Source organism: Rhinolophus hipposideros (genome assembly GCF_964194185.1).
Source record: "Rhinolophus hipposideros genome assembly, chromosome: 25".
In the NCBI taxonomy this organism is placed as follows: domain Eukaryota; kingdom Metazoa; phylum Chordata; class Mammalia; order Chiroptera; family Rhinolophidae; genus Rhinolophus; species Rhinolophus hipposideros.
This window is the reverse complement of record NC_138071.1, coordinates 13,199,902-13,226,850: the sequence shown is the minus strand read 5'-3', so window position 1 is coordinate 13,226,850 and position 26,949 is coordinate 13,199,902. Positions and strand designations below refer to the sequence as shown.

The window sequence follows — 26,949 nt, the reverse complement described above, 5'->3', positions numbered from 1 at the left end:
GATTTGCGTTGACACATGAAACAAAACTTCTTCTCCAAACGTGTTATGTTGGCGTGTTGGCTCTTATTGAGGGAAATTATTGCGAGTGCCGGATGATTTGACCGGGTGTCCTGAAACATTTATGTATAGAATCACAGAATAGGAAATCGAGTCCAGCAGGCGGATTTTTCAGATGAGGAAACTGAGGCCTAGAGAAGTGAGTGCATTTGCGCAGGTCCACCCAGGGTCGGGATCAGAATCCCTGTCTGGCATCCCGGTGGGGGACGGAGGGCCCTGTTCACCCTCCCACGTGGCTGCGCTGCCAAGCCCCGGGCCTCGTCTCCTGCCCGCCCCTCTCGCTGGGCCTTGGGAGTCCGCAGGCAGGTCGGGAACCCAAGGTCCCAGGGCTTTTGAACCGGGACAAGGCGAAGCTTGCCTTTCCCCAGCTCAGGGCGGGCGTGGAGGTGAGGCTCGGGCATCTCGACCACCCGCCGCCTGGCGGTGGCAGCGGGGAAGGACGTGAGGGACCGCGGTTGGTGTCTGGAGGGCAGAGAACGGGCCAGGGTGTGCTGGGCAGCCAGCGGGCGCTGGGCACGCCTCAGGGTTAAAACGGACTGAAGGACCGGCAGCCAGGCATCCGAGATCCACGGTCTTCTCTGACCAGGTCCCAGGGGCACCTGGTTCCTGACTAGCCTGTTTCAGAAGGCCTTGCAGCTGCCCTTTCAGACTCTTGACCCTTCTGATGCACGGTCGTGAAATGGGGACAGTCACAAAGCATCGCTCTCCACGCACACTTCAGCATAAGAGTGCTTTCTCTGCTGTTTACCCTCATTAAATATTGTATGATTTCAACAGCGATTTACATGTAAAGGGATGTGAACAGTGACCCACATGAAACTCAGCAGCAGGCTCTCACCTAGGTGTGTGAGGAGGCCGCGAATCACTACTGTGGGGTGAGGACAGGAAGGCTCCCCCAAGGGGGGCCCGCCAGTGTGTGTGCCGTGGGCCAGGTGCTTTCTCCTTTCCTGTACCCCTCCTCATGTCGTCCAAACAGCACAGAAACCCAGAGAGGTAGGCTGGAGAGCTTGAGTGACCTGCCCAGTTCACCCAGCTAGAGTGACAGGGCACGGACCAGATCCCTGACAGCCTGACTCAGACCACCTGCAATTCATTGAGGAATCCTCAATCTCCCCTCCCCAGATCTATCAGGATTCCTAAGGTTTTGCTGTTTATAGTCCCCCAACCCCCTTTACTGTGGGAGGGTTTGGGGGCTTCAAGAATTTCCTCTTGAAACGAATCATGCCGCAAGAACCCTTCATTAGTCACTCTAACTGTAGAAGGATTCTGGCACCTGCAGAGGCGAGGGAGTGAGGGGGGGCATGGCAGGGGCACTAGTGATCCATTTTGTTTCCTACAGTTCCGGGAGTCTCCTTTCCCCTCTGTGCAGCTGTCTGCCCACTGGGCTATGAGCCCCTCTATTTGCTCCTAATGGCTTTTGTTTCTCCAGGGCCTAGCACAGTGCCTTGCACACAGTAGGCTCTCAAGAAATGTTTGCCAAACAGCTATCTTTACTGCAGTTCCTCACATGCCAGAACCTGCCGGGATTGGCCAAAGGACTGCCCTCCCCCAATCCTCCCAGCCCCCGGCAGCCCAAGGATGGGAATATCGGTAAAGGAGGCCACAGGATTCCTCTAGAAATGCTTTTCATAATCTAGACTCCAGTGAGGGATTTGGGAATTCCTTAAACAGTCTGCGTGCATTTGGGTGTAAACACGTGGCCTGCCAGCGTCACAACATGTCTATTAAAGCCATCTATCAAGCGGCCCTCCTGGTGGGAAGCGCTGAGCAGGGAGGCTCCAGACCTCAAGGACACTGCATGGGACCCCTTGGGGCTGCCCGTTCTGGGCCAGTGCCTTCTTCTTCTCCCTGGGACTCCTGCAGGTTGCAGCTGGCCCTTGAGACAGCAACTGCTGATTCTCATTCCAGGTCTGGGGACACACCTGCATTTTGCAGTGCCCAGATTAATTCCAATTACCTTCCTTGCTGACTGTGCAGGAGCTGAGCAATTTCTCTGCCCCCCTCCGTGGCCCCTTGGGAAAACAAAGCTGAATGTTCCTGCAGCCAATGTCCTCACTAACCAAGGAGATTCTGGCTGGGTCAGATTCTAGGAAGAGGGAGGCCAGAGTGTGTTCTTAGGAGGGCAGAGAGGCATTGAGGGATCTCCTAGCTCCCCAAACGGGGCAAGTGGAGTGAGACTGTGAACCCAAGTGATGCAATAGGAACCAGTGGAGACGGGGGAGAAGATTAGACTGAGAAAGGGGTGAGGGAGGAAGAGGAAAAAGTCTTCGGCAGGAGGTTTAATTTCTAATTAGTTTTGAGGTTAGACTTCAGGAATCAGGAGCAGAAAAGCAATAAAGAAGCAGAAAAGGAAAAAATTGAGATGTCAGGCAGCTGGTGTGTGCTTCAGTGACCTGGGGGGGACTTGCTCCATATCCAACCCCAAGCCAGAGGCAAAAAAAAGCCATAGGGACACAAACAGGTGACCATAAGAGTGGCTTCCTTAGCGACCTTTTGCTAGGAGACACTAACGTCCTGTAGGGCAGGAACCATGGCATTCTGACTCGTTTCTTTATTGTGCCAGGTCCAGAGCCTATAACCCAGAGTAACAGCTTAATATATAATAGCTGTATGCTAGGAGCTACTTATAGCCCTTTGCGCATGTTAACTCATCTTATCCTTTCACAAAGTTATGAGATACTATTATCTTCATTTTACAGAAGCAAAAATGGAAGTCCAGAGAGGTTAAGTTACTTGCTCAAGGTCACACAGTTAGAAACCAGCAGAGCTGAGATTCAAACCTATGCAGACTTGAAAGATTATGCTCTTACTCACCATGCTCAATGGATTCTTGAAAGAAAGAGACAGCAAAAAAGGAAAAAGAAATATATATCTTAGTCATAGAATTGTAAGAGACCCAGGATGTCATTTAAACTGAACACTTTGTTTTATCAACTAAAGACTAGACAGGGGAAAGAAACTTGGCCACGACTCTTGGCAATAGCCAACTACTGGCAGAGCTAAGATTAGAACCCAGATCTCTTAACTTCCAGTTCCTGGAGCTTTACTATTCCCCCAGCTCGTCCTGGAAGAGAACCACCAGCGCCCTCCAGGGTATGTAAACTGGCTTTTTAACCGCATCAGTGTCCACAAAACTTGGGGAACCAGCGGGAATCGGACCACATATTTTTCCCCTCCAATCTTCCCCCACCACTTTGCCCTGGTCAGGATGGCTCCATAGGGCAGATCCATTTTTCAGACCTTTGTTAATTGAGCCCAGAAGGAAGACATTGAAGCAGCAGGTTCCCAGGAGGCAGGCAGGAGGTGTCACTGAGGGAAGCTGCCTGGGCCGGCCCTTAGGAACCAAGGCTCTCTCTGAGGCACCCCGTCTTCCGGGGCTCAGTCTGGGAAATGTGCATGTCCAGCGCGGCTCTGTTGTGCTTGGATTGTGGCACAAATTCCCAGTTCTTTGGCAACCCGCACACTTAAAATTTTTAGGGTTGTTTTTCTCCCAAGGCATTTTTCTGGATCACTAATGTCTGGTACATAAGATATTTTGGATTCAACATATTTAAAACTCACTTTTCCCCTAGACAAGACAAATTGAATTTGTATCTTCCCACATGGGGCTTTTCAAAGAGATTGCTGCTGGGATGCATTAGGTTCCCAGAGTGATGTCATTTGATTAGTCCTGGCGTTCCTTTTTCCATTTATGGGGGGGGGGTGCGTAATTGCAGATATTCCAACTGGGAGAAGGTGTGATTGGGTTTTTCTCCTATGGGAGAAAAACAAATCCTTTCAGATGGATGAGTTTCTGGCATCTGCTATTTTTCTCTGCTGCTTGGTGGAATCTTCTAGAATAGATGCCTTCCAGCAGCACACAGCCTGATCATCCAGGGAAGCACTTGCCTTGGCTGGGGAGGGCAGCGTGAAATGACTGGGTCCCTTTTCTTCTGGCTCACGCAGGCTTTGATAAGCCCTGTCCCATTCACAGCAGACAATGCTGAGGAGGTGCTCTGACCTAAAAGCCCCGTGTGAGGTCTGGGGCCAACACAGAGCAGGTTTCCCAGAGTGCTCCGGGGCTGGGTCACTTCCCCTCCGGTCAGTCTGTCCTGCTGAGCTCTCAGGACTTCCACAGTGAATCTCCAAGACAGGGCCGGGTCAGAGCCCACTGTTTGCCTGAGGGAGGATGGCCTGGCAGTTTCTAGGGGCAAGACAAGCAATGAAAGACAAGCAATGAGGAAGGGTGTCCCCAGTTCCCCAGAGGCTCTTCTTCCCACAACAGGAGATACTGTTTCCTCTGGCCACCCTGCCTCCCTTCTTTTCTTTGGTAGTGAGTAGAATTTGTGAGTTGCTTGGAAACCAAGGAGAACTGTCAGCTGTCTGTCTGATCAGGTTTTTCAGCGTGGAGGATGGGCACAGAGGCTGGGGAAGACGACAGTCCTTGGAAGGGAACCCCCAGCATACTAGGCTTGAGATTTCCCCAGTACTCCAGGCCATGCCAGATTTGTCCCCTCCCTCTCACCCCAGCCCATCCGCGGCCCCATTACCAGCCCCTTAGAGGAGAGAACAAGCTGGGTAGAGGTGGAGGAGTTTCACAGCCTGGCTGAACCATGGGTGGGGGCTCCTGGGCGCTTGTCCTGAGCCACCAACTGCTCTCCAGGAGGCAGGCTGGGGCCGCATCTCTGGGACCTGCTTGTGGGTGAGCCCAATGCTGACATGCTGGGCTGAGCTCTAGTCGTGGCTATTGGTGCTTCTGTGGCCCTGTGTTTGTGTTTTGGTCCCTCTGAGCTACTGCAGTTTGCATACTGACAATACCTCTACCGGGGCATCAGCCCTGGTTAGCTTTGCAGCAATAAAGTCTAGTCTTGTTAAATAAAATAACGCCTTGAATAGATGCATGCTTGCCAATATTTTCCTGCTACACAAGGCAACATAGAGCTCTGTGCCTTTCAGCCAGTCACTTAACCTCTCTGAGTCTCCTTCATATCTAAAGGAAGTGAGCATAATACTATACTCCTCCATCCTGGTTATTGTGGGGATCAATTATAATAATGTGTGTCAAAGTCCTTCCTAGATGGCACGGTGTTATTCCATTGTCAAGGATCAGTGTGATCATCATGCTTATCTGTAAAGCACCCAGAACAGCTCTGCCTTACAATATAAAGTGTCAGTCACATGGGCTCCATTATAAGGAAGGGAAAAAGGAATCAATTTCCCAATGGAAAAGAGTGACCCCAGACAAAGAAGAGAGCAATAAAATAGCCCCAACAAGAGCAATGACAATTTGGATGATTTCATATCAAGGCTCAATCCAGTATAACCGGTAACAAAATGTTCCCCATTCTTATGAGAAGAAGAACTCAGAGCCAAGGACAATCATTCCACTCTCTTCTAAGCTAAGGTCAAATGCCATTTTTTATTTGAGGCTGTGTGGTTGAAGATAAGAGCTAAATGGAGCTCAGTTTTGTTCTTTGTATGAAAAAGTAAAGGGTCAAAGTGAATCTTCTTTCTTCCCTTTCTTAGAAAGTAATCCAGACTGGAAGAAAGCTCTAGAAGCCTGTTAGGAATCGGAGAGGCCAGGACAGAGAAGCTCAGAGCATTCCTGGTGGGGTCACCTGTTGTTGCTGCCTCCTCAGTATCCATTCCTCTCTCTCTTTATTATAGGACCCCCTTTTCCTTTGTGAAATTACACCTTACCCATTCTCGTGCCAAGTGGCATTGACCCCTGGCCCCAAATGACTCATATCTGACCAATCAGAGTATCGCATCCTCCTGGCCACAGTGATGGATTCAGCAAGAGGCATGTGAGCCAGGTCAGGACAATCAGATTCAGCCCTAAGACTTTCGCTTGAACAATTGGAGAGGAGAAGTTGTCTTTCCTGGGGAGTTGCCAAGCTGGAAGGTAGAAGCCTGGAGTTTTTGGTGGTCAACTTTGCCACCGCCTAAGAATGAAAACATTGAAGGAAGCAGAGCTGAGAGATGGAGAATGATTGGAGACATAGGTATGGGATGGCAGACAGAAGATAGCTGGAAATCTGTATGTGCATGTTTGGGGAAAGGAAGGGGTGGGTAAAGATATCTCTATCTCTATCTCTATTCTCTATCTATCTATCTATCTATCTATCTATCTATCTATCTATCTATCTATCTAATCTATCATCTCCAGCCTGGGTATAAGTCCAAAGGCTCAGGTTCTAACCCTCAGATGTGAGTCTTTGGGCAATTCTTGTGAGACCTCTAAGCCTTGGTTCCATCATCCAATACATGGGATAAATAATAAACACCTTCCTTTCTCCTCCAAGTGTAGGAAGGTCATAAGTCCCTCCATCCTGAAGAACTAACTGGCGGGTGTGGGAGCGTTCCTAGACTGTTGCCATGTTCTCTAAATAATTACTGGACTGTGAAGACCACTTCCAATTTTGAGTCAGATGCAAGGTCCAAGCCCAGGTAAGGAAAGGAGCAAGGTCTTCCCCTTCCATCACTGTCTCAGGACTGGGAGCCAGGCGGGGACCCCACTTCCTGAGTCATGCTGCACCTGCTAGTTCTCACTCAGATAAATACACATGTTTTGTAAACAGAAAAGGTGAGGCTGTGAGGGGTGGCGTTTCCTCAGGAATTATGGCCCAAAAAAGGGTGGGATAGTCAAGGCAACCGCAGGACTGCTTTTCTGATCGGTGCTATTTCTCGGGGACACCTGCCTGCGATAAAACACTGGCCTTTGACAGGAAGGCCCTGTCTGAGCTTCAGCAGCATTCCGTGCCAAGGGGCCTGGCTCAGGCCCAAAAGGCTAAGTCTCCTATGCCTTCTGAATAGGTCCCTTAGCTTGCCCCGTTCTGCACTCTCTGAACTTCCTGAAGCTTCTGTAGAGAATGTGTAGGGGGTTGTGGGTGTGGGTATGAGTAGTCTACTCCTGCACTGGGAGGGGTCTGAAGCAAGCCAGCGAGAAATGGGATGAGCCTGCCCTGGCTGTGAGGAGATCTCAGAGCCCCAGGGATAAGGTTTTGAAGGTAGGGACAAAGTGCTTCTAAAAATATGTATATTTTAAAATAATAACTTAGGTAACAAAAAGAGACAGGAATCCCATTTTCCTTCACAAATGGTCTGAGGGCTTCTCTCCCTATATAGTATATTTAATATGGAGGGATAACTGCAAAGTGGGGACACGATTTCCCACAGCTTCCATGGGGCACCCCAGGCCCAGCAAGAATGGGACAGAACTTGGAGCCCTGATTTTGCTCCCTTGGCTTTTTTCTTATGAGCATCAGGACTTGCCTCTCCAGCATCTTGCAGCTGGCTCTTGCCACGTTCTCCTTGTTTGATTTGCTAAATCTCTGTTTTACTTCACTGTTTCACACCCACACTGACAATCTGCCATCCCCCCAAGGCCCTGGGACATCTGCCAGGTAGTGAAATCAAATGTGAAGTTAAATACAACTCGGCTCCACATCATTCTCAGTTTCTCTCTTCCCTCCTCCTTCCTTCACAAGAATGCAGAGGCCCCAGGCAGTGGAGGGGAACCCCAGGCTGAGGAAGCCTTCCCCAAAATATTTATTCTGGAAATTTTACCCAAAAGTAGGGGACCTGATATAATGAACTCTTGAGTACCTGTCATCTGGCTTTAACAATGATCAGCATTTTGTTGATTTTGTTTAATAAAATATATATATTTAATAATATATATATTTTTTCTGAAGTGTTTTCAGACAAATCCCAGATATCATTGCATTTCACCCTAAACTACTTCAGTTTGAATGTCTAATGAATATGAAAGCATTTAAAAATAATTAATCACTAAGCCATTACCACAGCGAATACAGTTAACGATAATTCCTTATGACAATCTAAAATAGAATCCATATTCAGTTTTTATCATTGTCTCAAAGCTGCCTGTTCAGTTGGTTTGGACCTATAGCTTTGATCTCAAAAAGAAGAAGTTTGCTGAGCAAATTAAGAGTGAGTAGAGCTGTGTTTACCTTTTCTCACAACCACATCAAAATTACGACTTATCTACAAAACAACCATTATTGAGAATTGCCTAAAATCAAGCTGAACTGAAGCCTTTCAACTAAGGACTTGCAGAAGCAGCCACCTCCAGACTGGTAGGAAGGTCAGAGACACGGAATGGGCTGGTCCCACACCTGCGTGGGACCATTAACGATCAGGAGGGCTATTTCAGCTGCGGGGGTTCCCCCATCCCCTAAAGGAGCGAGAGATCCCAGCCCCACCCCAGCCCAGGGTTCCAGTGCTGGGGATAGAAGTCCCCATAATACTTGGCTGTGGAAACGAGCGGATATTATGACTGAGTGAGACTGAGTGCAGCTGCACTCACAGGGGCTCCTCTTAAAGGGACTGCACGTGGACTTACCCACCAATGGAATCACACGCTCAGAGCTCCAGTATTGGGGCAGCAGCTGAAAGGCAGCAGGGACAAATGGGGGGGAATGGAGTTGTCTGGCTTGGGATGGGGGCTGGAGAGGCAGCTTTCTCCTGGATGAGGAAGCTGGCAGAGGCCAAAGTGTCTTTATTGAGCCCTCCCCCTTCCCAGTGTGCAAACACAGGTGGCCTTCATTTCTGAGTCTCTGCTGTTCGTTGGCCATGCCCCGGTGGTTTGAGACCTGGCCCCGCCCAACTTTAGGGCACACCCAGGCAGATTGGGCAGGCACCAGAGTCCTGCTGAGGCAGATCCTGCTCCGTAGGGTCAGCCCCTGCACAACCCTTCCACTGTAGTCAAGGCCAGTCCTCACAACCAGTGAGCCCAAGGGTCAGTCCCTCACACTGATGTGCAATTATTAACAAGGCTCAACTACAGAAGGAGGACACACACAGCCCACACAAGGAATGCACCTGGAGCGCGTGACTCAGGTGACCAGAAAGGCTGCGCCACTGAGCCCCACAGCACACCTATCACATAAGTCCACTCTACTAAGACCAGAAGAAGTAGCAGTCCTACCTAATACATAGAAACAAACACTGGGAAGGAGCCAAAATGGGAAGACAAAGAAACATGTCCCAATAAAAGAACAGAACAAAGCTCCAGAAAAAGAACCAAGCAAAAAGGAGATAAGCAATCTGTCAGATGCAGAGTTCCAAGCACTGGTTATAAGAATGCTCAATGATCTGAGGGAGAACTTCAACAGAGAGATAGGGAGCATAAAAATGGAGATGGAAACCATGAAAAAGAACCAGTCAGAAATAAAGAATACAATAATGGAAACAAAGAATATATTACAGGGAATCAACAGTAGATTAGATGAAGCAGAGGATCCAACCAGCAACGCAGAAGATAAGGTAGCAGAAAACACCCAATCAGAACAGCAAAAATAAAAAAGAATCCAAAAAATTGAGGAGAGTTTAAGGGGCCTCTGGGACAATATCAAGCATTCCAACATTCACATTATAGGGGTACCAGAAGGAGAAGAGACAGAGCAAAGAATTGAAAACCTATTTGAAAAAATAATGACAGAAAACTTCCCTAACCTGGTGAAGGAAATGGACTTACTAGCCCAGGAAGCACAGAGAGTCCCAAACAAGATAAACCCAAAAAGGCCAACACCAAGACACATCATAATTAAAACGTCAAAGGTGAAATACAAAGAGAGAATCTTAAAAGCAGCAAGAGAAAAGCAATTCATTACCTACAAGGGAGCTCCCATAAGACTGTCAACTGATTTCTCAACAGAAACTTTGCAGGCAAGAAAGGAGTGGCAGGAAATATTCCAAGTGAAGACAAGAACCTGCATACAACCAAGATTGCTCTACCCAGCAAGTCTGTCGTTTAGAATTGAAGGACAGGTAAGGAGCTTCCCAGACAAGAGAAAACTGAAGGAGTTCATCACCACCAAACCAATATTACAAGGACTCTTAGAGGGACTTCTTTAAGATGGGAGGAGGTTAAGGATGGGTGAAAGGGGAAGGGATTAAGAAGTACAAATTGGTTGTTATACAGTAGTCATGGGATGTAGGGTATAGCATAAGGAATATAGTCAACAATATTATAATAACTAGGTATGGTGCCAGACAGGTACTAGATCTATCAGGGTGATAGATGGGAATGGGGTTGGGGGCAGGGTGAAAAATGTGAAGGCATTAAGAAATACAAATTGATAGTTAATACCGTATGGGGAATATAATCAACAATGTTGTAAAGATCATGTTAGGTACCCGATGGGCACTAGACTTATCAGGGGGATCACATCATAGACGGTGTAGATGCCTGACCAATGCACCATATGCCTGAAGAGCGGAAGTGGAATAATATTGAATGTCAACTATAACTAAATATAGAGGTATCGATAGTCATGGGATGTGGAGTACAACATAGGGAAGATAGTCGATGGTGTTGTAACAGCTGTATAAGATGTCAGAGGGGTAGTGGATTGTGGGGTGGGTTATCACTTTATGAGGGGTTTAAATGTCTATTACATTGCTTTGTACACCTGAAACTAATTCTAAAAAATAAATTAAAAAAACTCAACAGTTAGAAAAAAACACAGTACAATTTAAAAAAACAGACTAGAGATTTGAACATACATTTCACCAAGAAAGATATACAGATGGCAAAAACGCACATTAAAGTGTTCACCAAGAGAATGAGAAGACAAGCCACGAACTGGAGAAAATATTTGTAAGAGACATCTAAAAAACTGTATTTTAGTCTGTTCAGGATGCTGTAACAAAAATACTATAACCTGGTGACTTATCAATAAACATTTTTCACAGTTAAAAAAAAAAAGAGTGAGCAGAATTCTAACACGAAGGTTAACCTTTAATGGTTAGCATTGTTTTCAGGCTTTTCCCAGAATTTGCTTACATGTAAATAATGGGCTTGTTGTACAAGAGTCTCAATTCCTTTGCTCACCAAATAAGAACAAAGGGCCTGCGTCGTGCCAGACACTGCAGCCAGGCGACACTGCTGGTCGAGGTGACCCTGCCTGCAGAGACTCACCGTCCAGGGTGAGAGGGGTGTGGTGGTGAAATCCCAACAGAAATGATTGCCTGTGAGCTCGTGCACAGGAGCAAACAGGGGCTATGGGAGCTCAGTGGAAGGAAGAACTGCCAACATCAGGTCCCGTTATGGTAAAAAAAAATTTTATGAGGAAAATATTCAATAATTGAGATTCCCTTTATTTGGCCTGAGCTTTTCTCCTGCCAGTTATCATAAGGTGAAGCCACAGGTTGAATGTTTGTGTTCTCCCCAAATTCCTCGGTTAAATCCTAACATCCAGTGTGATGGTATTAGGAGGTGGGGCCTTTGGGAGGTGCGTAGGTCATGAGGGTGGCGCCCTCCTTCTGCCATGTGAGGACACACGCAAGATGTGGTGTATGAACAAGAAGTGGGGCCTCACCAGACATGACATCTTCATCTTGAACTTCCAACCTCCAGACTCTGAGAAAGAAATTTCTGTTGTTTATAAGCCACCGAGAATATGGTATTCAATTATAGCAGCACGAACGCACTAAGATAGGTGATGTTTAACTTTATATATATTTCTTCTCTTTTTTTCACTGCCCTTTTCCTTTCTCTCTCCCTCCCTCCTTTTCTCCCTCCGTTCCTTTCTTTTCCCCTTCCTTCCTTCTTTCCTTCCTAATCTTGTAATTCTTCCATTTTAATAGATTCTCTTCCTATTCTTTCTCTTTCCCATGTCAAGCTTTCCTGAAGTGAATCCTCTTCCTCCTAAAGACCCATCTTCTATTGTCTCTTAGGCCTCATTCCTTGGACAGGCCAGGGGTCCTCTGAGTTTTGGTGTGTGGCTCCTGCATCTCTTTAGAACCTTCCTTCACAGTTCTCCCAGCACCCAAATCCATCTTATTTGCTTTGCAGTTGTCTTACTTTGGGTTCCTCCAAGAATAGCACCTGAGAAGAAGGTTCTGGTGTGGAAGGTGCATTTAGGAGGTGACCCTAGGAAGAAGGAGTGAGGGGTGGGGAGAGTGAGACAGGGAAGGAGGAAAAGCTTCATTGATGTGGTTGCAGGTGTGGGCACCTGGGGCTCAATCCAGGTAGAATGCACCTCAGAATTGCCCCTATGGAGTCTGGGAGGCTGGGGCATTTGCCCGCAGTGCCTTGTTCCCTACTGGTTGAGATTTGTTCCTTTGAGGCCTTCACTCTCCCCTTTGCTTTCAGGCTGCCCCCTGTGGGCGGAGAGAGCTCCCTGAGGCATCAGTGTGGCGAGGTGCAGGGAGCACCGTGAAAGGGAACTGCATATCCCAGCTGCAGCTGACCTCAGAGGTGGTCGGGGCATAAGAGCATCTGCTGCAGCAGTTCCCATTCCTTTTGCTTCCTGACTTGTTAATACTAATAACAAAACATGATTTATCGAGTGCCTTTGTATATCAGTTATTGGGCTAACTGCTTCCTAAATGTTTTGTCATCTTAATCTAAAGGCCTATGAAGAAGGTACTATTATTATTCCTCCGGAGTACAGATGACAAACTGAGGCTAAGAGAGGTTACACGACCCGCCTAAGGGTAAAGCACCTCTGGGCTGGGAGCTGGGGCTGAGGTGAGGGCTGGGCCTGGGGACACCATTACCTTCTGTGTATCCTTGATTTTACCATTCTCGGGCCAGAGATGGTGAGTTCCCGGAACGAGGACCGCCTGGGGCTGAGGACCACAGTGAACTGGATGTGTGCTCAGGCAACACTAGACGCAGGTCCTGACGCTGAAAGCATGGAATAAATGGCTCTGTCCTTTTGGAAAAATGGGGTGTAATTGTTTTTGTTGTTGTATGCTGTTGGGAAGCAAGCTTCTGGGGTAGGGTCTTCTGAAAGGTCCTGCTAGGTTGACCTGATGCTTTTCTCACTAGATTCTGCAAAACTGCTGACTTTGGAGGTTGAACGGGGACAGATGCTTTCCCCCAGACTGTGCCAGCTGTCAGGCAGATGGGAGCTGGTGCCTCAGGGGAGTGCAAGAGAATGCCTAAGGGTGGAAAAAGATCTGGAAGGACAATTTGAAGAACATGCCCTTCCATGCTGGCCCTGGGAGTCACCTTCCAAAGGAGGGAATGGCATGTGCAGGTCTCTTCTCAGAGACCCCTGTTACTGTGGACTGGCCTCCCAAGCCCCTTGGGGTGCAGTGGGTGCGATGGGGGTGGCTTCTCAGGCTCATGACCGCTCAGAAATAAGACAGCTCAGACCGTCCCAGGTGGCCACCAAAGGGGCAAACACATACTCCCCAAGCCCCCGTTACCCACCTCAGGCAGGCGGGAACTGGGGTGGACCATGGCACCAACCCCTCCCAGGTGGCTGGGGACGAGTGCAGAGAAAAGTATTGTGAGACGGATCATGGCTTGGACTTCTCAGCAAGATGGGCCAACAAATACTCTTTTTTTTTTTTTTTTTAAGATTTTATTGGGGAACAGTGTGTACTTCTAGGCCTTTTTTCCAAGTCAAATTGTTGTCCTTTCAATCTTAGTTGTGGAGGGTACCGTTCAGCTTCAAGTTGTTGAACTTTCAGTCTTAGTTGTGGAGGGCGCAGCTCAGCTCCAGGTCCAGTTGCCGTTTTCTAGTTGCAGGGGGCATAGCCCACCATCCCTTGCAGGACTCGAGGAGTTGAATTGGCAACCTTGTGGTTGAGAGACCACTGTCCCATGTGGGAATCGAATTGGCAGCCTTCGGAGTTAGGAGCATGGAGCTCCAACCGCCTGAGCCACCAGGCCGGCCCCAAATCCTCTTTTTTTGAATTTAAGTTGGTTTCCTTGAGTTTCTGTCCCTGGCAACTAAAGGAGAATTGAGTACAGAGGCCAGCCACTTCCCCGAACTGCCAAGTGACCCACACATCTGTGGGTGTGTGGCCCCAGCCACATCTGACTTTCCCCCTTCTTCAGTCTCCCACCATTCAGGAGCTCGGTCCCTTCCTCCCTCTCCTACCTGAGCTAGCACACAGGAAAGCCTCTGCTGTCATGTACAGCACAGGTGAGTCTGGGCCCATGTGTTCCTGCCCTGGACCACTGATATGTAATGCCTGTTGCTAATTGAGGTGAAGGAAGGAGGTCCACTTACATCTACGGTGAAACAGACTCTGCTGGGTCATTACCTCATTTAATCTCTAGAGCAATCAGCAAGATTTTTTTTTCTTGGGGGTGTGAGGGGAGGGTCCTTAAAATCACCCATGGAAATGATTTCTTTTGATGTGCACCCCCACCCTCCCCAGGATGAGGGTTGAAACTCTTCAGTTCCTGCCAGAGAACAGCCCTGTGTCTTCCAGGCTGTGCACCTGGCTGGGTCTGTTACTGGGCTGCATGTTTTTGTTTGTTCGCTCACTTTTTTTTGGTTATTTATCTTTAATAACTTGGTGTTTCTCGAGGCTGATTTGCAGACCCACCCTGACTCTGGGGCCCCAAGCGCTCCCATTGTCAGCCCTGTGCTTTGAGGGGATCCTTTAACCTGAATACCTGGCGGCTGGCTGTGACCAAGCCCGGGCAGAGCGGACACCCAGTGCTGGAGGGAGGCCAGCCTGGCCTTGCCGTGTCAAACACAAACCGCTCTTCTGAAACCCCTCCACAAGAGGCAACAGAAAACAAAGACCAGGGGGCAAAGTTTATTTATTTGGATTGTTTTAAGTTACAAAACAATCCAATCATGTACATTTTGGAAGTTTCACACTCTGGGAATGAGTCATAATGCCAAGTCTTGGGAGTGAAAGGCTTTAAAACACCCGGGCCTGACTGGGTGGCCAGAATTATCTAGGTCATATTTTCCAGAGCAGGTCGGACTCTATCCAACACCAAACGAGCCTCTGCTCTAGAACTTGACGCTGAACCCTTTCCATTGCAAACTTCTCGGCCTCTTCAACATGTCCTTTTCCCTCCCATCTTTCCTTTCTCTGTTTTTTTGTAACTTGCTGTTCACACCTTCACCTTGCACACAAAGCTACAAACAAAAGTCTCCTCTCCTCTTTCCAGGCAATTCACTTCCCTGACCTGCAAATCGGCCTCGAAACTCCTCTTCCAGGGAGCACTCCTGGCCTGCCCTGCCCAACCCTGTTTGCACCTCCAGAGAGCATTGCTTGGCTCGGGAGGCACTCTGGAGTCAGAGGATCTGGGCTCTAGTCTGGTCCTGCCACCTGTCCGCTCGTAGGATCTTAGGTGTTTTCTTATTTTTAAATTCTTAGCTGTCCTGCTTAAAAGAGATGTGGTACATAATAATAGAAGCTGACATGCCCTGCAAAGTGAAAATGCTACCAAGTGCAGCAGGTGAGTCTGGGGGCCCCTGGGCACTGCCACCCTCAGCGCAGCACTTCCTGCCTGCTGAGGGCTGCGCTGTGTTGCCATGGTGAAACACCCGCCTCTGTGGGCAGGTGAGTGGGATTTTTACCATCTGGAATGTCAGGTCCCTGAAGGCAGGATTCCAGCGTGTGTTTGGTGAGCTTCTGTAGCCCATAGTGCCAGTCAGGTCTGAGCATGAAGCAGGCGCTGCGTCTTCAAGTTGGTGGCTTTGATCCAAATTCCCTCAGGCAGGTCTACCATCTGTAATGTCATGGCGGCATCATGGCGGCAGGATGGTGAAAACACGCCTCTTTGTTTGTCCTCCTGAATGTGACCTCTAGTGGGAAGTGTGCACCTGGCAGCCTCACCTGGGTTCCTGGCACTCACTTGGCAGTGCTGGCCCAGGTCTTGGGACCATGCATTGAAGCCCACAGAACCCCTATGAATTTCGCCTTCCCACTGGAATAAAAATCCTCCCCGAATGGGTGGGAAACAGAGCCTTTCTCTGGGTGAGAGGCAAACCCCAAAAAGGGAAACTGCCGTGTTGTAAATCTAGTGTGGGATCAACCCGGACCATTCAGAGGGCCACACCAAGAACCCCTGCTCTGGAGTCACTGTCCCCAGGGCCAGCCCCTCACTCTGATGAGACCTGTCTCTAGCAGTCAGAGAAGGCCAGAGCTCACCATGGCCCCAACAAACAGCTTTCATCTCCCTCCCTCTGTGAGTGGCTGGCACAATCCCACAATCTGACTGAAGGAGTCACCTCTTTTGTTATTTTCATGAAAACCACACTAAGTGGTTGCAGATGAGAAAATGAGCCCATACAAAGAGTGCATCAAATAAATTTATTCAGAAAATGCATTTTCTGGATCCTTCCCCCTCCCACCAACACATTCCCCACCTCCGGGTGCATACACTGTATATTACACTTGACAAAATTCATCTTCTTTTAAAAATAACCTGGCCCTTGGAGATCTGCTCAGAGCAATGCCATTGCAAACACTGTAATTTAAAAATCAGTCACAGCAGGAACAAAGCCAGTTACAAGAGAAGTAACTGGAGAGCCCTCAAGTCACTCGAAATGGGTTTGCCTCGGCCAGGCCCATCGATGGGACTGGAAACAGAGATTCCTGGAGCTCATCCAGCAAATAGAGGGATGATGGGATCTGGGCTTCTCACAGGAGCATCCCTGGCCCCAGATGACCCCAAAGAGCCTGGAACAGTCAATGTTTTACCTGAAATCCATGCAGAATAAAGGGGGTAATAAATAAATAAGTGCTTCTGACTTTTGTTGCTGGGAGCTTCCAGCTGTGTGTGGTTGTAGCCTTCATGATGCTCCCCAGAATTCTCAGATGGAACGTTGATCTGATGGTCCAAGGGCTTTGCGACCCGCCTCCTGAAATCACCCCGGGTCACACTAAAGCATGCAGTGAGAGGGGAGACAGAACAGGGAGGGAGATTTGTGAGAAGCCCAGATCCAGTCCTCCCTGTTTGCTGGATGGGCCCCATTCCCTGTGAGCATGGACTCGTGTATTTCTATCTTTGGTTTTGTGCCTTGGAGTTGCATGCCTTTGGAAGGGTAGCGTGGAGGTGCGAGAGAGAGTGGACCAGAGGCCTGGATAAAGTATGTACACACAGCCTCTCTTCTCCTGGAGATGCCTGGAAGCCCAGGTTTCTTCCATCGACTTTGAGAAGAGAGGCCTCCAAGGCTTCAGCACTCAGGGCTGAACTCCAGCTGCCGCAGCATGGTCTGCAGGAACGCCTTCAGCCCATTCAGGACCACCACCTCTGTGGAGTAGAGCGAAGCTTCCAGGATGCTGCCCTTCAGGGACTGCAAGCCCTCGGCCTGGTGGAAGTGACAGCCCTTGGAGGAGGCCAGCAGTTGGAGAAGGTGTTGGAGGTTCTCCATGTCATTAGATATTTGCATCAAATTTCTGGAAGGCAGATTGATGAGGATCTTTTGGTAGGTCTCCAATATCTCGTTCATCATGGACAAACCCAGGACAGACTGGAACCCAGGCAGGAAGTCCAAACCGGTGACCATGTATTTGGAGACCGACTGCTGTGTACAAAGAAGAGGGAGAGCAAGAGCTCAGCAAAGTGGGAGAGACGTCAATTCACTAAAGCCCTCTGCCTTTCCATTGAGTGTGGTGGTCTGTTCCTTTCGTTGCTTCTTTTCCCCTTTCTGCACCATCCTGACTGAGGCCCTTATTTCTCGAGCCTAGGTGGCAGCCTAGCCGCTAAGCTGGTCTGCTGGATTTCTGTCCTCTTGCACTTCCCAAACCACCCTGCCCTCCACTTCTACACCAACCTTTGCAGGTTGTTCCCTTCTCCCAATGGCCTCTACTATAGAACCAGCCACAACTCCCTAGTTCTTAATTAGTTAAGTCAGACCCCAGGCACTGAGGTCCTCTGTATGCGCCCTCTCCCCAGCCATCCTCATTCCCTTCCATCCTCAGCGACTCCTCCCTCCCAGTCAAGTTCTCCGCAGTCTCACCTGCTTAGGGATCAAGGCCATCCCCAATGAGTGTCCCGCCTCCCTCCTCTTCTCCAGTAACTCTAGTTACCAGGAGGAGTTAGTTCCCTTTCCTGACAGCCCCCTGCACCACACAAGTGGGACACTCTGGACCTATCATGTGCAGCCTTGTGGAACGACTATTTTGAAAGAAATGAGACTTAAGGATTTCTCTTTATGAAACGCCTAAGACTCTATGTAGTTCTGAGCTGTCCCTGCTTCTGGCCACCTAACTTCTCCCTGCCCAAGGCCACCGTCAGACCTCCACAGTGGCCAAGAGACATGGAGGTCTCCAGATTGCTCCATGCAGGGCGAACGAGCAGGCTTTTAAGGCTGAGGGCTACTGAACCCCACAGCTGTGAACCTTTAATGAAGGCACACTTGGTTTTGGTTCTGCGGGGAGGGTGGGAAGGTCACTTGCTTTCCCTAATTTAATCTCCTAATGACCTTGTGAAGACTATATGATAATCCCGTTCCCTATATGATAAAACCAAGGCTTAAAGACATTGAGCAACTAGCTTAAGATTTTACAGATAGAGAACAAAAGTGTGAAGGTTCATACTTAGTCTTCCTAATTCCAAATATAGGCCTCATCTGGGCAATGGCTGGAGGTCTAGGCTGGAGCAAAGGCCCAGGGGGCATTGATAGTTGTTTGCACATATGTGGAGGGTTGTGTGTAAAAGAGGGTAGACTTGCTCTTCTGTGTGGCCTTGGCAGGCAGGACTAGCAGTAACGGGGAGAGGCTCCACAAGGCCAGAGCTCAGCTACGATTAGGAAGAAAGCTCACTGAAAAGCACATTCTGGAGATAGACGGAGGCCCAGAGGGGATGCTGCTGGGGTAGAGACACCTGCCAAGGCTCCCTCTGGTCCTAGGCACTAGGATTCCAGACAGGGAGGAAGGACAGTAAGGAGGCGGGAGACGGACGGGAGAAGGGAAGAGGCAGCTGTTGGTGCAGTGGGAGGAGTCAAGACCACCATGGCCCCTCTGAGTTCCCAGCTTCCCCACGGGCCGGGCCGGCCCCACTTCTATTCCTTCTCCCCAGACCGTCACTACCATGTGCGAGATGCCATTGATCCTGGTGATAATCGTCTTGATGAGCACTTTGGTGTCATCCTGGATTTTTTGCGTGGGCACAGCTTCAACGCAGGACAGACAGAGCCAAAGGCACAGGAATTGGCTCAGGGGTCCACAGCGCATCTTTCTTCCCAGGTGTGTTTCTTGGGCCTGAAAATGAAAGGAACCACACATTTCAGGTTGCTGGTATCTCAGAAAAAATCATACGCCCTGTTAGCAACCATCTTATCAGATGCGGGTAAAAATGTGATTTGCTTTCTGCCCCGGCTAGCATCTCAGAATCAAAGACAATTCATTATATAGAAATATATTCATAAAATGCATTCCCTTGGGGAGAGGCAATAAAAACACAAGAAGGTGTGCTGTAGGCTGCAGAGCAATAGGCCAGGGCATGCACAAATGGACATGGCGGTGACGATGTGACTTCATCATGTGCTTTAAGGAAGAGGGTGGGCTTTTAAGGTCCGGTTTAAATCCCACCATGTACTAGCTTCAAGACTTCAGGCAAATCACATAAGTGCTATAAACTCTACCTTTTATCCCCTGCAATATACCTATCTCCAGGCTTTTATAAGGATCAAATTAGATAATGCATGTGAAAGAGCTTTAAAGGTATTGTGAAATGTACTCTATTACTACCCCATTATTAGCGATGATGTTACTTGTCCTCCCATTACTCTCACAGCAGCCTGCTGATATCTCTGTGAAGGCATTTATCACTGGCTTTATTACTTCTTCTCTCTCCCACTGGGATCCTGAATCCAACCAGCAATTACGGAAGGTCTGATGATATGTTACAGGCAATTCTAGGCACCAAAGCTACAATACTGAATGACAAATGTTCTCTACCCTCAAGTTGCTTACAGTTTGATAAACAGATAAACAGGCCATTCCAATCTAGGAAGAAAGAGCTTTGCGAGAAGGACAAATACAAGATATCACAGGAGTGAAAAGGGGCTTCCTGGAAGAGGTGTCAGCTGAGCAAGATATTAAAGGCTGAGTAGGGGTTAGTAAGAGTAGCAAGTGGCTCTTAGTTTCTTACAAGAAAGCAGCAGGTGCCAAGGTAGGGAGGCAGGAGAGAATACATAACATGTTCCCCTAGAATACTGGAAACTTTCAACATCATGGAACCATGAATTCTAAAATTAACAATATGCAGATCCTTGATTAAGCCACAAGTTTTAATGAGATGCATGAGGCAAAAACTAATAGTTAAATGTTTTGCGAGTCTGTAGCCAATGACCCATGCAAAGTATATGTGGATGAGCCTGAAATAATAATTAAACGTAAATAAATTTTGCATGAAGTTTCTGGAGATGGCAAAACAGTTAACCTCCATTTTTAGTGTTCTGCCTCATCTGGGTTCTGATAAAAACAGGTAATACATTTTCTGTCCATAGGTGGCATTATTAGTAAAATTCATGTAATAGAAATCAATGGCAATGTAATAGAAATCAGTTTATATGCTATTCATAATGCTTGATCAAATGTACGTGTTTTTTTCTAATCTGAATTTTATAGTAGGGGAAAAAATGAGGCTCAAGGAGATACATTCAGTTGCCCAAAGTCAAACAGGTAAGTGGCAGAGCCACTTAGGATACACACTCAGGGCTGCCTTCTCCAGAAAGGCTGGGGCCCTTTCTACCCCACTCCCCAGTTTCTCCGGCCTTGAAAGAAAAGCCCAAGTAACAAACCACCCAATTCCCAGCCAAGGGCAGCTCCTGGGACCGTGGCACTCGGGAACAAATAGCCTGCTCTAGGATGAAGCTTGGGGATTGTACCACTGTACCAACCTAAATATGACAAGGACTAAGTAATTTGGGAGGGGGCACTCCAGATGTTTCTGTGCTTGTTTTATCTCTTAAAAAGTTAAAATTCCCTCTACTAACTACTTATTAGCTGAGTAAACATTTCCATCAAATCTTTGTGGAACAGTTAAATAGCGCTAGTCCCCCCGTATGATTCCATGGAACCCTTGCAAAGGCGGACAGCGTCGTGTTGAGGCCCTGCTATGGACTCTGCCCCTGATAGCAGTGCATCTCTGCGCAAGATACCTAACCTCCCTAAAGCATCCATTCCCATCTGTAAAATGGGACTAACACCACCTGGCTCACAGGGTAAATGGATGAATCTGTAAAGCCCGTGTGTGTGTGTGTGTGTGTGTGTGTGTGTGTGTGTGTGTGTGTGAGTGTGTGTGTGTGTGCGTGTGTGTGTGTGGTGAAGGGTGAGGGGTGGGGGAGCAAATGCCAGCTTTTCTGAATTGTGTAATTATTGAGCAGGGTTTGAAATGCTTGGGCAACACTACCTACAGCCAACCCTGAATCAAGCATTTGGCCTGTTGCCTCCCCTGGGCCACCTCAACAGGGTGCCTGGTGATTCTGGGTCTTTCTCCTGCTGCACAAGAGTGACTCCTACCCTTTTCTAGGGTTTATGTCATAATGACACCCTCCTTCCCAAGAGAATTTATTGCCAGATTAATCTGGTCATCGTCTCTCTCACACGATGGCCAGCCTGTAATACCTTGGAAAGAAAACAATTTTACAAGCTCCCTCTATCACCACTGGTAATATGTTTCACTGGATGCTGAAAATAAATTACAGTTCCTTGAAACGTGGAATTGAGAAGCTGCTGCTAAGTCTGCCTAAGAGGAGAGGCCTGATTTAGGGGATTTAGGGGAGCTACATAGGGACTGCAGAGAAAACTGGTAACAGGTCCATCTGAGATCAAAGTGATGGAGAGACCTGGCCTGCTCGCACACCACACACACACACACACACACACACGAGCCCAGCCAGTAGACAAGAGACCTAAAATGCTCTTCTCTGCTCCCTTTCCTCTTCCAACCCCTGATTGAGTCAATTAGTGCCTCTCCCAGGAATTTAAAATAGGGCTTCGGAGGGCCCAGTTTATCTCAGGAGCTCTGGGGAAGGCACAGTTGTCCCCGAGTGCACGGAGTCGCTGAGAGAGACCAGGTCTAGCCAGCCATGGACAGGTGGCTGTGGTCACTGCCTACACTCTCTCCTGACCTTCCTCCTGGTGTCTGACTGTTGGTTCTGTGCCCTCACAAGGCTCGCTGACCTTCCCTGTCCTTGGTCTCCAGTGTGAGTTACTGTTTTCCACATGAACTCACTTGAGTAGCTTCCAACTTTCTGAATATACTTTTCATCCAGGAGACATATAGATTGTCACGCAGGGGACCCTGCTCGCTGCGCCATTTGTCATGCGGGGCGTCTGGCGGGGTCTCTGCTCCCGCTCCTCACATAAGAACGCAGGACAGGACACGGTAAGGCCAGAAAGGAACACCCACGGAGCCATAGATAGGGGAGTCACACCACTATATTCTCGCTGGCGGCTAGTCTGGAGATACAAGAAGCGGGATCTACATAATCTGCAACCCGCCGTCCTAACAGCAGTCCGCGCTTGCCAGCCACCACCTTCTTGCTAGCCCCCATTCTTTTTTTGCTAGCGTAGCCACAGCAGTTATATTAGTGGCCAATGGCTTATGGGTTACAGCTGACAGTCAACTAGCCACAGCTGATCACAGTTGATGGCCATTTACTACCCGAGCCAGCACCTTTCTATGTGAGGCCGAGAGCCTGGAAACTGCTTTTTGGGGCTTTGTCCCCACATAGATACACACATATAAGAGAAACAAGTATCGAGAAATAAAATTCACCCTTATTATGGGTATACTGTCGAGCGTCTCTTGTTTTTTTTTTTAAATGTTTGTCGCAATATAGAATTTGAAAAGCACTGAGCTAGCATGAGTGGTTTTCTCTTATTTGTAACCAAGAGCCTCATTTGAGAAATCATGTTAACATCATTAGCGGGTAGACAGGGTGTGGGTGTGGATGCACAGATCTAAGGAAACTGCCCTTAGAGCTGATCCCACCAGGGGTAACAAATAATGTTAATTCCTGTGCTAACTCCAACCAGTTGTTAGCGGCTGTGTGGAGGGGGATCTGAAGCTCTATCCAGACTCAGAGCGAGAGGGTGCCATGAGAGTGGCGGGCATGCCACTTGTTCCAGCGTCTCCCAGGGGCCTGGCACAGAGCAGATGCTCATTACTTATTTGTTGAATGAGTAAATATTTCCCAGCCCTGATCTTCATTGTCTAACCAGGTGAACCTCCCTCTACAATGGTTCACCTGTCCCCATCTAAATGTCACATCCTAGAATTCACTTTTTCCCAGCAGGAATTCCTAAAGGCTTTCTTCATGAAGACAGGAACTAGCACCACGTGGGCCTTCAGCTTTCTGAGTTCTGCTCCACCTTGACTGTCATTCCCGGTGCTCCCTGCCTTGGTCCCCGTCATCAGCCTGGCTCCTGCTCCTGTGCTCTGGGCCTCTTGCCCTTCTCAGAGACCTCTGCTCTGCCCTGTGGCTTCTCCCCTCTTCTTGGCACTCCCAACCTGGGGCTCCTGAGTACAAATGCAATACGTGCACAGATGGGGACAAAAGTTTCTATGGGGTGACATGTTGGCATTGACACCAATCATGGATTCAGTTCCTGAGAGCTGATAAACGAAGTAGGAAAGCCTGTAAAATGCAGTCTTTTGCAGTTTGCTGAGAAGCAAATGCAGTGTGAAGGACTGTTACACATGAAGTAAGAGCAAAGGATTCCATGCACCCAGGCACCACGTATGTTGTTTTTAAGCCGAAACAACCTCTCTTTCTATTCTCTGAGACAACTATGTGGACAAAAGAATTTCAAGGCTCTTGGCTGGCAGTCCAAAATTGAGCTGCTGCCACTGGAATTCTACCGCTGGTGGGGATAGGACCTACTGATCGCCTGATTGCAGGAAAATGTGGCTCATTTTTCTCTAAATCACAGGCATGCTGTTCAGGCATACGCCACGCGGACTCCACCTCCCTGGAGCCCCTTCTCTCTCCCTAACCCCTACGCTCCCCTGGGTGGCATCTAGGCTGGAGTAGGGACAATGACCCAGGTTCTGTAAGGCAAGCTCTCCCATGTGGTCACTTCCGCACCCTGCATGGGCCCCTCAGACACAGCAGGCATCTGCCTGGGGCAGACTGGCAGAAATTAATTGCAATTTCCCTGGCTCTGTCCTTGGTGCTTGGAGCCATTTCCTGGAACAGAGGGGGAGGAAAATATTTCCCCCAAATACCAAGAAGAGTTATTTTGGGCATAAGAGATACAAAATATGAGAAGGACTCCTTTGGCCAACATGGAAACGTTCCCCTCAGCCTAATGTCCTCAATTGCTTGAAAAAGAAAGAACCGAAAAACATCCACTGTTTTTCTCTTGCCTTCTCCCCCTACCGAAGAGGGAAATGGTCAGCGTGGCCATTCTGTTCCCTGGACGTTAGAATGGGAACGACAATGGTTCTGCAGTCTAAAGAGACTGGGTCCCTTCTCTCCCACCAGTCCCAGAGGCCTGCTGCTCACCGCAGAACTCTATAGAACAAACACAAGGGAGCTGGGCAAGGTCACTTCCGACAATGGGGCATCATGGAACCTGTGCTCCTGGGGTGGTGCCGTCAAGGTGCTGCCCTCGGCCCCACCTCCTCCGAAGACCACCCTTCCAGCAGAAAGTAGTCATCTTGTCTCTGTAAAGCTGTCATTCTCACATGACAACCAGGCCACTCGTCACACTCAGGTCTATTATAACTATATTTAAGGAGTTACTTTTCCAAAGTGCCACCATCTTTAAGCTATAGAACTAGAGTGTAAAGGCGACCATACCCACAGTGAAATCTCAACCAAGCCAGGAGAGAAGGCAGGTTATAGGAGGACCTGGTAGGTCTCATCTGGGGCCCACCTGCCAGGAGTGTGTATTTTGCGATTTTGGCTGGAGAAGTGGTAATGGTGAGAAACGTGAGTAACAGATCTTTCCCATGACCTGTTCTGTCTCCCCAGAGAAACCCTATTTTATACATCATGGAGACGGTCATTTGCACAGCTTTGAGAGCAGAAGGGGTGAATCCCAGCACAATTTCTCTGGGAGATTTGGGTTCTTCCTGATTCTTATTCTCCCCACCTCTACTCCATCACAGTCCTGGGCTTGGGCCTGGGCCTTATATGGCCCCTCCAATTCAGAGGTCAGGACTCTTGCTGGAAAAGTATGCCTGATTTCTTATTCACAGAGCAAGGCTATATCTAGTTCTCAGAAACTGAACCTGGTTTCTGTGTCCCCTGAACCTTCAACTTTATCTCCCTACCCCCAGATAGAAGCAGGGTACCCTGATTTTTGGGGAAGTGCTGAAAGCAATTTGCAAAGCATCTCAACAGCGAGCTGGCGGCTCTGTCTCCTGGGACCTTGGCTGGCTCCCTGAGCAAAGATTCCTGCCCCGTGGGCACAGCCCAGCCCAGCCCAGCCCAGCTCCCGGCCCCCAGCCGCCTTCCCTCTGGTTAGATAAATCACCGTGCAAAGCTACCATGGTCCAGAATCAAGCCCTCCAGCCTGCCCTTCTCCTGTCTCAGTTTCCCCGGGGGCCCGGGGTGAGGTGGGCAGCTGCGGCATGCCAGAGCGAGCTGTAGAGAAGGAAACAGGAGCGCGCTGGGGGCTTACCTCGAAACTGCTCCACCGCAATCGCTGCGGAGCTCCATGCCTGCCCGCCGGTCTTATAGTCTCGCAGGCACAACTTGCGCAACTGCCGGGCAGGCCTGGGCGCACCCAGAGCGTCCGCTCCCGCCCCACCCCGTGGGCAGCGCTGGGCCGGGCAGATGCGGGCTCCGGGCCTCGAGAGAGCGATTCTGCTGTGCCAGGAGTCACGCGCACACCCTCGGGTATGCCAGCAAGTTTGGGGACCGCTGGCAGGAGCGAGAAATCCTCGATGTCCCGACAGAAGCTCAGGCATGGCTTCGGACCGGCCTCTCGGGGACGGGTGGCCGTGGGGGGCTTCCCTCGCCGGCCCGTGGAGCAGATAGCAGGGCCCGCAGAGCCAGCTCTGCCGGGCGCGGGGCTGCGCCACCCCCAGTGGGTGTCTGCAGCCAGCGCGGTGCGCAGACCCGACGGCCGTGCGCGCCTGGGGAGCCGTGCGCCCGGCGCCCCCACCTGGAATGAAAGGGTTTGCTTTCTTTCCCTCCACCCTGTTCTGGTTCGCCCGGAAGCCAGCTTCCGAGGCTCAGGGCAGGTGGTCTCAGGCTGGCACGCCCTGGAGGCAGCGTCCCCTGGGTATGAGGAGTCTGCCCCCAGGTGCGTTCGCGGGAGGCCTGATACTCTGAGTGTGCAGTCCTTCCCCAACCCCGGGTTTCCTCTGTGGAAAGGGTAGTGTCCCATACAGCAATATGTTCCTCACCTGTGAGTAGGGTGCTATCATCCCTGGGCTTTGGGGACGAGGAAACTGAGGTCCAGGGAGATTAAGTGACTTTCCTCAGAACTCCCAGCTGGTATGGAGTGGCCACCCAGGAACGCAGGGTTCCCAGGAACCCAGATGCCAACAAGTAGATCAGGCCCATTCCGGTCACCACAGCAAAGAGCAGGTCTGAAAAGAACCTGTTCAGTTAAGAACCAGCCCATCATATAAGGTGGGGTGGGGGTGGCAAACTCTGCAGGGGGCCAAATCCTACCACTGTTTTGGTATGGCCCAAGACCATTTTTAAATAGTTAAAAAAAATCAAAAGAAGAAAAAGCTAAGACATGAAAAACGTAGGAAATTTACATTTCGGTGTCCACAAATAAAGTTTTAAATTTTGTCCAAAGAATTGTGGGAATTTTCCTCTCTTATACTTACAGGACAGCCCTGATGTTGCCCTTTGGCCTGCAAAGTCTAAAGTTACTATCTGGCCCTTTAAAAAGAAAATTTGCCAACCCCTGAACTAGGGAACACATTGGCATTGGCCTCTCTGGGTCTTTATTCCTGCCAGTCCTGGATGGGCACGGGGGACTTCCATCCATTTCCCCCATTCCACTGGGGTCTCTCTCTCTCTCTCTCTCTCTCTCATTGAAGAAGCTTGTCGTGTTCTCCCTTCCAGGCAACTCCCCTTCCTCCAGTTGGCTTGGGGGATCTGTTCCACTTCCTCCCCTAGGTTGTAAGGGGAAGATGGTGGTTGGGCCACCCATTTTTAAAGTCCTGGTACCTACACAGCGCCAGGCACACATGGGTGCCCAGGAAAAGTTTGCTGAAATGAACCCGGGGGCACTATGTACCACATA

General features: G+C 49.2%; 1 protein-coding gene across 1 annotated transcript; it reads right to left on the bottom strand.

Moving 5' to 3' along the window:
- Window positions 1-16,068: 16,068 nt before the first annotated feature.
- On the bottom strand, window positions 16,069-25,807 carry LEP (leptin). Its single transcript, XM_081038290.1, has 3 exons — window positions 25,363-25,807; window positions 18,811-18,981; window positions 16,069-17,303 (listed from the first exon to the last, which is right to left on the bottom strand). Exons 2-3 carry the CDS (start codon window positions 18,952-18,954, stop codon window positions 16,953-16,955), a joined length of 495 nt encoding a protein of 164 aa, XP_080894416.1. The 5' UTR covers window positions 18,955-18,981; window positions 25,363-25,807; the 3' UTR covers window positions 16,069-16,952.
- Between the last annotated feature and the right edge of the window lie 1,142 nt (window positions 25,808-26,949).

Coding starts and splice junctions, on each gene's coding strand:
- LEP (XM_081038290.1), bottom strand. CDS start 18,954: ATGCGCTGTGGACCCCTGAGCCAATTCCTGTGCCTTTGGCTCTGTCTG. Junction 17,304..18,810: donor TCAATGGCATCTCGCACATG/GTAGTGACGGTC, acceptor CTTTGTACACAG/CAGTCGGTCTCCAAATACAT.